This window comes from Mya arenaria, chromosome 6 (assembly GCF_026914265.1).
Source record: "Mya arenaria isolate MELC-2E11 chromosome 6, ASM2691426v1".
NCBI lineage: Eukaryota > Metazoa > Mollusca > Bivalvia > Myida > Myidae > Mya > Mya arenaria.
The window spans coordinates 13,711,873-13,727,538 of NC_069127.1; the positions used below are offsets into that span (position 1 = coordinate 13,711,873).

At 34.1% G+C, this 15,666-nt stretch overlaps 1 protein-coding gene across 2 annotated transcripts in view; it reads right to left on the minus strand.

Moving 5' to 3' along the window:
* Window positions 1-10,820, minus strand: part of LOC128236677 (uncharacterized) — a 72,990-nt gene extending 62,170 nt beyond the window's left edge. Inside the window, exons 1-7 of one of the 2 annotated variants that reach the window (XM_052951703.1) lie at window positions 10,741-10,820; window positions 10,241-10,321; window positions 7,970-8,104; window positions 7,211-7,618; window positions 5,189-5,247; window positions 4,679-4,871; window positions 814-963 (exon numbers count right to left, since the gene is read on the minus strand). In XM_052951703.1, coding sequence (XP_052807663.1) covers window positions 814-963; window positions 4,679-4,871; window positions 5,189-5,247; window positions 7,211-7,618; window positions 7,970-8,104; window positions 10,241-10,319 — 1,024 coding nt within the window. In that variant the 5' untranslated portion in view covers window positions 10,320-10,321; window positions 10,741-10,820. Of the gene's footprint in view, window positions 1-813; window positions 964-4,678; window positions 4,872-5,188; window positions 5,248-7,210; window positions 7,619-7,969; window positions 8,105-10,240; window positions 10,322-10,509; window positions 10,573-10,740 lie in introns of those variants that run through there. The other variant, XM_052951701.1, reaches the window with a different exon arrangement.
* Window positions 10,821-15,666: the final 4,846 nt, after the last annotated feature.

A 15,666-nucleotide genomic window follows, 5' to 3' on the forward strand; every position in this document is an offset into this window, starting at 1 on the left:
CAGCCCCAATATCGAAATTGACCTGTATCTTCTGATGTTTCACCTGTGTACCAAAAATTGTTCAAATTTGTCTAGCCTTTCATGAGTTATCGTCCGGAAACCATGATAACCGACAGACCGACCGACAGACAGACCGACCGACCGACAAGCTCACTCCTATAATTATACCCCCTCAAACTTCGTTTGTGGGGGTATAATTAGGCCAAAGGTTCTGAGGAGAAGATCTTCAAATATTTCCATATAGACATATAGTGAAAAGCAGCCCCGTCTACTTAGGGCCATGTTGTTGTTTTTACAAAACTAGGGGTGAAGGAGTTTGAAAACAGGGTCACCTAAAGAGCATTTCTGTGAAATTATGATGAAATCAGGCCAATGATTTCTGAGAAGAAGATTTTTAAAGTTTTTATTTTGGATTGCCATGGCAAAAAGAGTTCTACATGGAACGACTATTATTGAAGAATCTGGAAGAGGGCCATCCAAAGAATATTCCTGCGAAGTTTGGTTAAAATGTCTCACTGGTATAGAAGGAGAACATGTTTGAAGGAAAATGTTGAAGCAAACGGATGAACAATGGACTTATGATAATGTACTACGAACAATCACCCTATCACAATAGCTTATGCTATCAATTTGGTGCTCAGGTGAGCTAAAAACTATTGCTTCTTACTTAATCATGGATATTAACAATGATTAAAAGTGCAATGCCAATGGATGACCTACTGGTAGTCAACTCTGCTTTTTAGCATTGTACCATAGATCAGGAGAATCTTTACTGACAAAATAATTCGAGAAAGTATGACTTTTCAAACTAACCACAGAATGTCTTTGGCTTGGTTCTCTGTCTCCTTGTAGTCCGTCGTACATCATCATCTCCCGCCACTGATAACTCCTGGGGCTTTGGGCGGATCTCAGGCGAGGATTTCTTCTCTGTGACCATTTTTCTTGGACGTCCCCTCTTTTTGCCTTAAATATGGTGTGTTACAACATTAAAATTTCATCTATGTCAGGGTGTTCATGCACAATGATACTTCAGTAGCTTTATAGACTTTTCATGTAAATACAATGTCAGAATATTTCAAGGGATTCCTGTGACCAACAGAGTCTGTAAATGCAGGTTTAAGTCAGCTGGTGGTTTAGTGCCAAAGATATTAACTGAAAATATGGACATATTTAAACAAAGCAGAGCAAATGTTACTGCCGAACTGGGCAGTTAGTACATGGTACCTTTACTGAAAAAGTATTACAGTTGAACACGCTACTCAGAACACCGTTTCTCCAAAAATATTGCTATTTCGAAATCATTTTTCAGTCCCAATTTTACTCCTTCTTTGTTTAACTAAACTTTTAATCTTTAATCCGAAATCGCTAGTCCGAAATAATCGCTATTCCGAAGTAAAATTACGGTCCCGATTTGGTATTTCACACCTATTTATCAATTCTTATTTCGGACACGATCATGTCCTAGTTTTTCACACCATACTGCGATTGCACTAGGGCATTGGCTTGAGGTGACAATGAAGCACAATTAGCGATTGTTAAAGAATGGCATTGGGCACACATGTACAAACATCGATGTCAGAAAATGAGCGATTCATTTGGGTGATGTAGTGTATGACTTCATTAACAAACTGGGCAGATATGTGACTAAGAAACACAACGGAATCAACAGAGTGCAGCGAGACATCACATCACTCTTTAACAAATAAACCAAACGATACTGAGCCTAAACAACGTGTAATTTCAGTGCTAATTAAACATGCTTTTTATAAACTGTGCTATGTTCCGAGTGCATACATCTGCTTCATTTTGTTTTAAATGTCTTATGTTGTTTTGATAAAGAAGTATAATAAATTGTTTGTCATTTATTAAACAATAAATCATCAAATATTTTTGTATACAAAAGATCACTCAAACCGAATGTATCGTATTGGTAACGTGTAACCGACATTGCAATCTTCAAAACTTAGTATTTCACGTCACCTAAAATTCGCAAACGCTGTCATTTTCCGAATATAGTTAATCGGAAATATCGCTATTTCGAAATAAATTTTTGGGGATCAAAAATTTCAGATTAACGGAATTCAACTGTATAATAATTACAATCATGTCTTGCAATCAATCCAAATCCCATTTATAACATTCAAGTCATTAAACATCACATAAAACCCTACCAGTCTAAAATGTTTTGTTAAATCAAACGGCTGCCACTGACTCCAAGTTGAATAACATGCCTGAAAGCCAGCTTAAAATCTTTCAAGGAAAAGGACAGCTACTAGCTTTTTTGTTAAATTATCTTTCCATCTGATAACATAGCCAGTATAACAAGAGCTGTCACAGAGACTATTCTGCTGCTTTTCAGTGTAAGGATTGAAAAGTTTTGGCAAAACATGCATGAATCACTGTTAAGATTAGATTTCAATGCAATATCATGACTAGAAACGACAAGCTGGCGATATAAGCATAAACCGACAATGTGGATCTATTGAGCAAGCACCAGAGTCAACCACAAAATATTGATCAGTCTCAAAGTAGCTGACTCCTTTATTTAAGCTTAAAGTATCTTAATTTTGGCATAATGTATGATAATTAAAGCAGAACATTTTGAAAAATGTAAACTGACTGAATTTGAATAGAAGTTAGAACAGATTTTTATATTTCATATATTCATAGTTGTTAAATATCAGAGAATAGAAATCATTAATAAAATAAAATGTTGAACTTTTTTCCCATTGAAGCGCATGTTTATAAACATGCATGTTAGCCAGATTCACTTTGTTTGCTATACATTGTGCAAACTTATTTAAGGCAAACATCTTTATTATTGTCTGCCTTAACAATGAATGATATATGCAATAATCCAACAAATAATTACTATAATGTCGGCACTCAACATTTCATTTCCAGACCTATGACAATCAAATACTAAGTTCTTCATTACTCTTTAAATAAACTTTGCTGATTTGGGTTTTGCCTTCTTACAACACACAACAGGACAACAAGGTCTACAAGCATACAATTTTCAGAAATGAGTTCATGCGATTCAGATTCCATCCAGTCCACTACTTCTGGTTTTAACTCCAATTTTAACAGCAAATTACACGCATCAGTATTACTCTGCGAGACACAATTTTTTTATTTTTTTATTTAAATTATATTCATTGAAACATATGAATTAAATTTCAATATCACTTTTTCTTTAAAAGGCATTGAACAACCAATCTTTAGCCTATGTAGATCATTGTTTATGGCTTGTGCATTGGCCTGGGCAGTCTCCAAACATTAATTTGCAATAAAACTCCCTATATAGACAATGTTATAATTGGTTTAGCAGACTGTTCAGATCAGAAACATGGCACTTATTTTATACCTGGTCTAAGCACTTAACAAAATACAACTATGCAGAACATTGGGCTGTGGGTATAGAGCCATGATCAAAATGTGTGGCCATGTCACATGTAATACAAAGTGGTAAAGTGTTTTAAGAGCATTAATCAGAAAATGATGCATAATCTGGCATATTTTTTCCACTACTAAATCTCAGATCACTGAATCAGACATAGAACTCTTCACAAATCTTGTGATGAGAGCTGTGAGTAGAAATTTACAATTCAGATTCAGATGGCAAAATAAGGTCAGATACTGATCAGGGAGGTTAACTTACTGTGAAATCATTAATGTTCGTGGGCATGAAATTTCGTGGTTTGCCGAAAAAAAACAATTTCGTGGGTACTTGAATTCGTGGATTTTCATTTTTGAAAAAAAAAATCGAAGATGCGATCGTCCTAGATCATCTGCATAATATCCACGCGCTGGCCCGTGATTTCCGTCTTCTACGTCACTCGGTTTATGACACTCGCTAATGTGGTAAGACATGCCAATTAGTGCATATACCCATGTCACTTATCGATTTAATTGGGAATAAAGGTAATAAAAGAAGATGTACCCTGATCATAAATACAGATAGGGGAAGCCATTGAATGCCAATTAAGAATTTTGCAAACTGTGAAAACACCGAAAAGGTGTGTATATTGTCACGTTCGGTGCTTAGTAACCTTTAATGTACTAGTAATTGATTAATTATTTCATTAAATAAAAAAATCAAGTACAGACACTCATCACGCACATCTTGTAAACTTGGAGATTTTCATTAACAGCATACGTTTAAACATGTGCTTATAACTGTCATTTGCTGCATAAAACACACTTAATTGATTTGGTTCATTATTTGTTAAAGGCAGTTATAATATATTAACAGAATAATGATCGTAAGTTATACAGTGAGACAGGTTTTAACACTGTATACTGCGACCTCTGTAAATAATAGTACTAGAGTATGTACGTAACAAGACAATTGAAAAAGTGAATAAAGGGTTTATATTTCGTGGGATCTTGAATTCGTGGATCACCCAACCCACGAAAACCACGAACATTAATGCCCCACGAACATTAATGATTTCACAGTAGTTGGATTAAGTACTTTAACCATGATGCATCAGAGCAATATGGCGACATCCATTAATCAATTAGCAAAACCAGTTTGATACATGGAATCTAAAAGTATCCGTTTTATTGAAAATAGGGTAAATATGTGGTCAAGTCATGTGAGATTATCTCAAAGCAACAATATCATGGATAAACTTATTTATATATATAGCCTTTTCTTAACAATTGTCAGTACCTGGTGTGATAAGAGGGTAAGCACAGAGCTGGCCGGTGTCAGGGTTGACCTTGAGCATGCACTTCCTGCCCTTGACCATGACCTCCATGTGATCGGTGACCTCTATGGGGTGGGAGAGGTCTGGCTGCTTCACCTTGGTCTCCTCCTTTACGCTTTTCTCTGTAACTGGAGCTCCCACCTCATGTCCGGCACTCTGTTGGTAGTGAAAGAAGTGAATGTTAGCTTTCATGTTTTGGTTGCCGCCTTATGCCCCATTTTGTTCCTTTTACTTTAAAAACAACAAGCATTTAGACGACTGTGTAATAGGAAAAACTTTTTATTTGTTTGTTTTCATTTCATTTTACTGGCTTTTGATGCAGTAAAAACTATTTATTAATAGCATGAAAAAGCTTCTTACTACATATAAAGGTACTTTCGTCTGAAATCAACTTGTTAATTACATTTAATACTCAAAATACATATAAGTTATTGAAAGATTGCCATGTTTGCTACAAGGGTTGTATTTCTTACTTGTGTAATGTCTGTCTCAGGCACATGTGTTTCAGGTTGCAATTTTGACACACTAAATTCTGGAAATAAAAAACATATTGTCAAACACTTATATGTAACAAATCAGTTTCATTAAAACTTAATAACTACCAAATCACATTCATTTCTTTAAATTCAATTTTACTTCTTTTGGCCAGAAAATCTTGTGTGTTCTTTTGTTATCATCTTAATGGTATTAAATAATAGTAAACTGCAATATAACATGTAACGAGTGCTGTTCTTGAAGACTGTGGACAGGAACATATTCATTCCAAAAGGTATAACTGTAAACACTAAGGGATATTCCATTTAAACATATAACCCCCCAGGGGAAGGCTCTTTTAAATTGTGCCACCCCTTTTCAAAAGCAATTTCACCCTTTTGAGGTCCAAATTAGCGAAAAAAAGACAACCACCCATATACTAAGAAAATAATTCTCTCCCCCACAAAATGATATTTTGTTGTTAAATGTCTATAGTTTGGGTATACATTATTTTATTGTGTTTTTCTTCAGCCTTTCAAATAGTAATTATATAAAATATATAATTAAATGAAAACATAATATGGTGAAAAAATATGCACATTCATAAAAAAACAACAACAACAAATGCCGCAATGCGACGAAACCAGGTTTTCAATGATTGACAGAAGAACATTAGCCTGTGTATGTTTATCTATTTTAAGTAACAGTGACCTTGACCCTAGGGACCCCAAATGCAATCCCATGAAAGGTTTCTATAAACTCTTCCTTTATACCAAGTTGGGTCAAGATATGTCAACCCTAACTCAAGTTATTCAGTTTCAACTGTTTTTCTATTTTTAGTAAAAGTGACCTTGACCTTGACCCTAGGGACCCCAAACACAATCCCATGTAAGGTCTCCATAAACTCTTCCTTTATACCAAGTAGGGTCAAGATATGTCAACCCTAACTAAAGTTATTCAGTTTCAACCATTTTTCTATTTTTAGTAACAGTGACCTTGACCTTGACCCTAGGGACCCTAAACGCAATCCCATGAAAGGTCTCCATAAACTCTTCCTTTATACCAAGTTGGGTCAAAATATGTCAACCCTAACTAAAGTTATTCAGTTTCATAAGTGAGTTTGACGCTCTTCATTCTAATAAGGCCTAAAAAAAAAATATGTCTGTTTCGGGTAACCCGACCCTACCTATAAAAATGCGCCGACCCTAACTATTTTTTTCCGTTTCTGAGCACAAAAAAATATTCGTTAGCGAATAGAGAGTTACGAAGGGCGGATAAATGCATATTTTAATCAGAATAATTGTTTATATGATAAAACAAAGTCAGGCAATGACAGTAATGTTGGAAAGACTGCCATGTGCAAGAAAACACTCTGAACTTACGACAGATTTTGAAAAAAAAATAATAATAAAATCCCTACCTACCCTACCTAGAAATTTTGGGAAGGTTACCCTAAACAAACAAAAAATTTTTTTGGCCTAACCAGGTTTCACTATGTGAAAACCTGGTTAAAAATATTCAGGTGAAGTGGTAAATGTTAAAATCAGCTCAAAGACATTCCATGGGCTGGCAATGGTTTTGCACATAGTAATGTCCATGTTTATGAAATTGCTATTTTCACAGCAGATTTTCTTAATCCCATTAAATTCTTCTAAAGCTTATAACTATATTCAAGTTTTGTCCAATGTTTCAAGAGATAATAAGGTTATGAAATATCAATCTTATATTAGGGTTTATTATATATATATATATATATTGTTTCATATAAATTTGTTTCAGGCATTTTAACACTCCAAATATTTTCAAAGTGCTCCATACATCAGACGTTTCCTTAGCAACTGATATGGTAACTAGAATACAACACAGTCATCTTAAATTAATTGTTAAAAGTGACTCTTTGAAATATTAACATAAAGTATTACTTATTATTGCCTTAGAAGTGGTTACTAGTAGTAGAATATAATACAGTCATCTTGTTATTTCACTCTTTGAAATGTTAGTGTAAAATATTACAAATTTACCTTCTTGGGTGAAGCTTTGTGATGTTGAAGTTGTGTTTATAACGTCAAGCATATTCATGTGTTGGTCACTGGCTGGCAGAGATATCTGTGTATCTGTTAATGACTGGTTTTCAGGAACATATACAGCAACTGATGCAGACTGTCTATGCGGGGCCGGCACTAGCTGCGTAGGGATGTTAGGTTGTGTCACTGTGTCTGATTGGTGATCCATTTCCTGCAGGTTGTCCCCTATACTGTCCTGGATCGCCTGTCGCAAACTGCTAGTCGGAGTCCCACTGTCCAATTGGACATCTGTGAGTCTTGATTCTCCTTCAACCTCGCTTTGTAGATCAGCCGCTGACTCTAACACCTCTGAACCAGTTTTCTGATCAGAGGTCTGCAGTTGAACACCATCATTAAACTCAAGCTCTGCAACAGAAAACACAATCTGTACATGAAATCACAAAACATGCTTTTATACAATAATTAACTAAATAAAAGTACCAATAAAAGGTCACTGTTTTGGGACATTATGTTAAGTTTGAGCAGTTTGACAGCTAAACAACATAATTATGTAAAACTTATATGGAGCTTACAAAACCTTAACAAAAATAGTACATCTAATATTAAAACTTGGTTTTCAATGATAATGACATATATACAAGATGATGTTATTATGTTTTAAAAAAAACTATACAGATTTAAGAAAGAAATAGAAAGATTTAAACATCTTTTTCAAAAAAGTATCAAAAAAGAATACGATGTAATTCAACAACATACGGTGGAGTTGTTCTGAGGCCATGGTAGTTTGAATGATGTTGACCCCATCAGACAGGGTGAGCTGCATCTGTCCATCCTCCGTCATCTGCTGACCAATGATCTGGTATGTAACCGATGTCTCACCTTCATCGTCCTCTGGAACATACAATAACAAAAACAATTGTTAACGCTTTCCTGCAGCTAAAAGAGCTTAACTGTGCATTATAACTAGATAGTTAACTGCTTCAAAGAATAAAAATATCAAATTTAATGTTCTTATTGTCTTTAAAGATTAGCCAATTCTCACATCAAAATTAAATGTCAAGGTGTACATGGCAGGGATTCAATTTCAGCAAACAAAAGTTTTGTGTGCAAACAACGGCGCTCACTTTTCTGATAATTACTACTAAATATAATTTTATTATCATTTTAGGCATACATTATAAAAACGATATAAAATGATAAGGGTAAGATGGCTTTTTATTTCGTGTTTTTTGGCATATCATTTAATGGTTAATTACATTCTTATAAATCCACCGTTTGAAACAACTTGTTAAAGAAAATATAATTTCACTGTTTCCATTATTTTCACCTGTTTCTCTGTGAAAACAAATGTTAACACACAGTGATGGAAAAAAATCAATGATGTCATTTCCAGTATCATGTTATTTGGCTAAAATTTGGCCCGATTTTTTGTTGTTTTAAGTGCATTATAAGCATGAAATAAAAACAGATCCTATGTTATAGCAACAAATTAATTAATTTATTATGTCTTTGAAGACAGAGATATATGGATTACGATCTTCTATGTGACAAGACATTGCTCACAATAGACATAAAACACAATACAAGAAACACTTGTTTGCATGCTACAATGGGAACGTTTGGAACTTTTTACCAGAAGGAATACGTAAATCTAACACGGAAAAGACATTTAAAGCCTGCTGCAAGAAGTTCTTTTTACATCATCAATTGCAAAAACCGTTGTAAGTATAATTTCATGCATATAGTTTATACCTTAACTTGATTATGTATATGTCAAGTAAGGTGTTAATACATGTGAGACTGTCCTACTTACTCAGTTCGTTCAATTTTAATGAGATTTCTTGTTAACATTTAGGTACAAATTGATGTAGTTTTAGGTATTGATGTGTTAAATTGATGTATTATATTCATGTTTCTTTATGTTTTCATATTTTAATACGCACCATTTGAAATAACATAAATTTATGCTTACGTTTTCATTCTAAGCACTTTTTCATGTCAAAACGATTATTTATTCCAAGCAATCTAAACATTTCAAAGCCTCTCCTGACATTAGTTTTAACAGTTTCAAAATCAAAGCCTCGTGGATATTTTATGCTACGGCAGGTTAGAAAAAAAACCTCAAAACATAATTATCAGCAATTACAAAAAACAGGCCGGATACATGAATAAGAGACATTGCTCACATTTCTGTCAAGAAATTAAAAAACATGTTCAGTGAGTGTTGCATCAACATGATGGAATACTCATCATTTTGTTTTAAGCAGGTTTACATAGGGGAAGAACTACCTATTGATTAACTGTTCAAGTTTCAAGTCTCAAGGCATTGTTGGCAGTTCTCATCATTGACCAATTGGTGACATGTTGCAAAATGTTGATGAAAATATTCTCGTTATTCCGCAAATGAGCACCTGGTTCAAGTAATCTTCTTTATGGAAGCGGTCGAAGAGCATCGATGGAATGTTATAGGTCATTGTTATGGAAATGAATGACTAGTTCTGACTATGCTTGGCATGTAAGTGACTTTAATCAGCATGTAGGTGCCTTCATTGTGGAGACTGATGACCATTCTATTGTCTGTGACTCATCATTTAGATTTGTAGAGTCAATATGGGAACCCAAAATGAAATATTTCCAGTATGGATGTCTTTTTTCGCTGATGATTTCCAAAAATTAATTTTGCAAAAATATACCAAATCACAGCAAAGAAAATGAAAAAATGTATCATTTTCTTTTTCCCAGTATCTGGGATTTATGAGCGGTGGGTTTGTAAAACGCAGAATAAAAAAAAGGTGGCCTAAATTAGCTGATTATCTTTTGGAAATGGAAACTAGTTAACTTCGGGCATGTGTGACCCTGGACCCCAAAAGATGTGTGTTTATGCTGCCAAAAGCAGTGCTGTCCAAATTAATCATGAATTAAGTTTACACATGTAAAATATTGAACATCCATTATTTTATACAATGGCATTATGGTGTTAGAGTATTAAAAATTTAGAAACAATGAAAATGGATATAATTATAGTACCTGTTTGTTGGCACATAAAATCTGTGCTATGCTGGTTCTCACAACTGACACCATCTTTTTCATAATGTTCGTTCATCATTGCTGAAAAATAACACATTGTTATGGTTTTCTACTTGCACGTGGGTCCGGTCATGTGATCGTTTTCCTATCAAATGATTGGCTTATTTGTTTTCGGTGACCTACATTAAAATTCGAAATATTTCTGGTAAGTTAAGACATCAGACTTCGAATTTCGATTGCTAATAGCATAATGAAAACAGTAATCATACCGTCATCATTTCTACTCCAAACTTTCATTAAAATTAAATGCGATAAATAAAAATTTATCTCGGAACAGCGTTCGGGGTGAATGTCCAAAATGGCGGCTCTCTTAAAAATCGAAAATTCATTTAAAGAAAACGATGTGGAGTGAAAAAATGTAATTGAAGACAAATTTTGAACTTAAAATGAACAATTACCATGGCGAACAATGATTTTTCATGCCAAAAAAAGAATATTACCGTCACTCCGATGATGAAATTACCCACAATGCAATGTTTCCCGAAAGTTGCCTCCCTTCTTTGAGTCGTTTTGAGAGGCCCGGTAGGCGCACTAGTTGAGGGTTTTCACAATTTAGCAGCCGGCAGGTTTGATCAGAACGTTTATTGACCCCATAAAATAATAAAAGGACCCTGAACGGCATGGACTTCAAAATGACCCATGATCATAAAATTATAAAGTCTATATGAAACAACAATTTAAATTAACACCACGGATATATGTTTTTTTTAGATATTTATATGAAAAACTACAGAAACAACCTTAGTAGCCAAAATTTTAAACATACAACCCGTTTGACCGCACATGGTAAATGCTCAAGACATGGAACACAAAAAACAAACAAGAAACATGGAAAATAGCACAAAACTCCACAAATAATACAATACATAATTTATAATACTTTATAGATCTGTGTTCACACCAAACTGCTAATTTATTACAAAAATCAAATATTTTATTTATTTTATAAATAAATTGTCAAAATCACATATCACGATGTGAAATCAATTATTATTCCGATATGGTTAGGGTAAGCTGGCTTTACTCGATGATCCAGCAGGTGTTTGATTCAGGTTTTGCCACTGCATGAGTCTTTATAATTTGTTCATATTGATGTTAACAGTGTCAGTATAATTTTGACCGGTTAAACATAAAGTGGTGATCTGTCACTGGTCGGAGCGCATATATTTCGGTGAGATGGAGACAAGCAGTTGCGAAGAGCAAACCGTTTCTAAAGACGAAGCTTGACACCCACAATTTAGTTTATATCAGTGTATTAATTAATTTAGTTCGGTCTAAATTAATATATGAGAATACTGCACTTGATGCAGCGGTATTTATTAAGCCGTCCCTGTAAATTTGTCGCTGAAACTCTTACCCATTTTATTCTTCATAGACTGCAACTAACGAGGTCCATTATTTCCATATTATTTGCTTTTGAGGCCATATCATCGTCCCAAGCAACCTTTCGGACGGGAATAGTAGCCAGACGAAAGACAAAAAGGTTAGTGAAAGTTCAATCAAACTATTCTTCTTCACAGGAGCGTTTAATTAATTTGTAAACAAGGCCAGTTTTAAAGTGCAATTTAACTTCTTGTCTGTCGAAGGATTGCAGATAATATTTATGCGAAAAACTACAGAAACAAGCTCAATATAGGCCCTCGGTTAGCATCTACCGTTGTAGATTCGCGTGAGCATTGTGGCAACCTCACAGAAAAGATTGCAGATAATGCTTCGACAGAGACTACAGGACGTTGTCCTGCAACAGTTGGAGTTCACCCAAACAGATACTTGGTATGCAATGCCGACACTCTTTACCTTTCCATGATACGGCCCAGTATCCGTATTCCCGACATAGGGTATCCATCAGCAGTCGTGCATAAACAAATCATGTAATTGGGGCCATGAACTTGCGTTTTAATAGTATGAGTTGGAAATATTTTACTTCGACATTTAGTACAAAAACGAGAAAAAAACACGAACTTTTTTGGCTCCTATTCGGCAAAACATGAATTCGATTTAAGATCATATTCTATTTTTGCGAAGCCGCTAAAATGAACATTTACCTTTATAGTTGTGACAGTCAAAGATAAGATCGAGCCGTGATTTTAACAACAGAAAATGAATGACTTAAAATTGATATAGATCATGTTTTTACAAAGTTTAGCGATTATTTTCTTTCTGTATCTTACCTTGCCGACTTAATAATCGTACATGAATGCTGGTAAATGCATGTGTTTTGATACAGTTTCATCTGGGACCAATATAGGTAGTCAAACTTGCAGGTTTCGTCGATGATCTGGATTTAGATAGCTTCACTGCATGTCCTTTCGGCGTACACACAGCGGTAGAGAGTTAGGGAATTGTTAGTCCATATGCTGGAAAACTATCCCAAGCCCTCTACTGTCACTGCACACACTGTGTCACCGTAACCAAATTACTAAAGTATTCTAAACAATGATTTTCTTTTGAAATATGATCAGGCGTAGCTTGCGTTTGAGGTCATTATTTAACCGGGGAATGAATTCCTTCTTTTAACACATAATGGACGGTACGTTTTTCTCGACTGACCTGATGATGTTATTTTGGGAAGAAATTCCACATAAGTTCGATGTACTGTTCTTGGTAGTTGACGATTTTAGACGATACATGGATCATATTTCATCGAAAAATTACGGGTTATAGAATGGCGAAAACCGGGCGGGCGGGCGATAACAATTCTGCGTTAAACTTTTCATTTTATGTAATAAAATCAAGAGTTTTTATCCAATGGTTATCGAACTTGGTCAGGCCTAAAAAAAAAAAAATACATTTGGTTCGGGTTACCCGACCCTACCTACGGAATAGGCGCCGACCCTACCGTTTTTATAGTCAGTTTGAAAAAAAAATGAAAAAAAAATATATATATATATTTTTTTTTTTTTTTTTAATTGCTTTTCAATATGTAGTTTAAACCTTAAATGCTTATACAGAAGATAGCTTTAACACCATTCTCCAATGATGAAAATGATATTCTTATATAAAGCCTAATAAAAAAAATAAAAAAAGCCTACCTACCCTACCTATTTTTAAAATGATGTAACCCTAACCAAACATTTAATTTTTTAGGCCTCAGACTATTTGTCGGCATGTTATCTTGAATATTATTTATTATATATATGAATATGGTTTCCTCTGGGGTCAAAATCTAGGTCACTAGGTCAAATCTTTAGAAGAAATATTTCACGGTTATTAATTCAACAATTTTTATCAAATCTTTATGAAACATGGCCAGAATGCTTGTCTGCGTTATATCTTGCATATTTTTTTAATATGGGTCAACCCGGGTCAAAATCTAGGTCACTAGGTCAAATCTTAGGGAAAATATTTCCACGTCATTGATTCAACATTTTTTTCATATCATGATGGAACTTGGGCAATAAATTTGTCTCCATAATATCTTGCTTATTTTTTATATCGGTCATCCCGGGTCAAATTCTAGGTCACTAGGTCAAATCTTAGGAAAATCTTTCCACGTCATAAATTCAACATTTTTTGTCAAATCTTTATGAACTTTGGTCAGAATATTTGTCTGCATAATATCTTGAAAACTCTTTAATATGAGTCATCCCCGGTCAAAATCTTGGTCACAAGGTCAAATCTAAGGAACACAATTTCACTGTCATAAAAATTCATTAATTTTGGTCAAATCTTTATGAAACTTGGTCAGAATATTTGTCTACATGTTGTCTTAAACATTTGTGAATATGGGTCACCTAAGGTCACTAGGTCAAATCTTAGGAAATATTTTCCCGATGTCATAAAAAAATGAAATCTTAGATGATAAAGTGTGTCATCTAGGGTCAAAAATTAGGTCTCTGGGACAGATCTTATTGGAAAAGCTGATGTATTTATAAAATGTTTTTTTCCTCACACAAATGGAATAGTTTCTGTCGATACGGTTATTTGTATGAACGATTTCTCCGATAAGTATAATTATGGGGGTTAAAAATACTATATAGGTCACTATAGTCATACCAAGTATCTTATATAGTATATATGCCGCAGACTGTGTTGTTTGTGGAGTTCTGTTCTGTTGTTCCATGTTTCTTGTTTGTGATTTATTGGTTTTGATCTTATAATGAATCCTGAACTGTTCTAAAACTCAATTTCGAAAAAGGAAAACAAATTACACAGAACATTTTCAGTGAACGATTTGTAACAGCTAGTTTTCTATGCAAAAGGGCTATTAATTATACAAACTATTATTACCACCACTAAGCTAAAGGCATGAGTAGCTGGCTACCGCCCTCGGCCACAGAAGGTCGAGTTTCTCCCCTATCTCTACACACAAGAAACAAACTGAAGCAAGATAAGATAAGATAAGATAAGATAAATTTTATTTTAAGTCGGCAAGTCAGAATTAACAATATAACATAAGCGACAAGCGCTTTTGAACCGACTATAACAATAATATACATGTTTAAACACATGGTAAGAAAACTGTAAAATAATTTTGAGCTATGTTAAATAAAGCACATATCACATAACAAAAGCAAGTAAAAGAGGTTAAACCTGTGAAAGATATGCTGCTCTAGACCAGAGGCCTAAAAGGGGAGCAGGACTTTTCAACCCCAAGACATTTCAACCCCTTCTCAAAACGAAGACTTTTCAACCCCTATTTCAAAGACTTTTCAACCCCTACCTGTTTGGACTTTTCAACCCCTAAATCAAAGACTTTTCAACCCCTAGTTGAAATATTTTGATAGCCATATTGAAGACTTTTCAACCCCTAAATCAAAGACTTTTCAACCCCTATTATTTTTGTCAGCCAGATGTTGTCTTTTTCATTGTTTTTGCAAGAAACTTAACGAGTTGTTTTTGAAATACAATTAGAGATTTGTGTGGCTTATTTGTTACACTTTTCTCCAAAGTATTGGATGAAGTTTACAAAGGCTTTGCCTTAATTTACTAAGCACTGGTGATGGTTAGGTTTTTTCAAAATAATATTCCGAACATTAACAATGGTACGGTAAAGTAAGATTTTGGTGCCTGGTTACTCCGAACATGCAATTGTTGTATTATTCTGAAGGAAATTACATATCTCATATATTATGTACAATGTTATTACCATAATTGTGTTCTTTAAATAACAAATTTGAATAATTGCAAAAGAAAATGAATGCAAAGAAGAATTTACGGAACATTTTCCCTTGTGCCTGTAGAATGCCAATAAAAACCTGAACTTGAACATTTATAAAACTTTCATTGCTTTTAAAAAAGGTCAACAGTGGAAAGTTTTTTTGTAGTACCAGATTGCTATTTCAGTACAGTTTGATTTTAATTCTTGATAATGTATTATCTAAAAATTCAGAGTTTGCGGGTATAAATAAATAAAATATATTTTT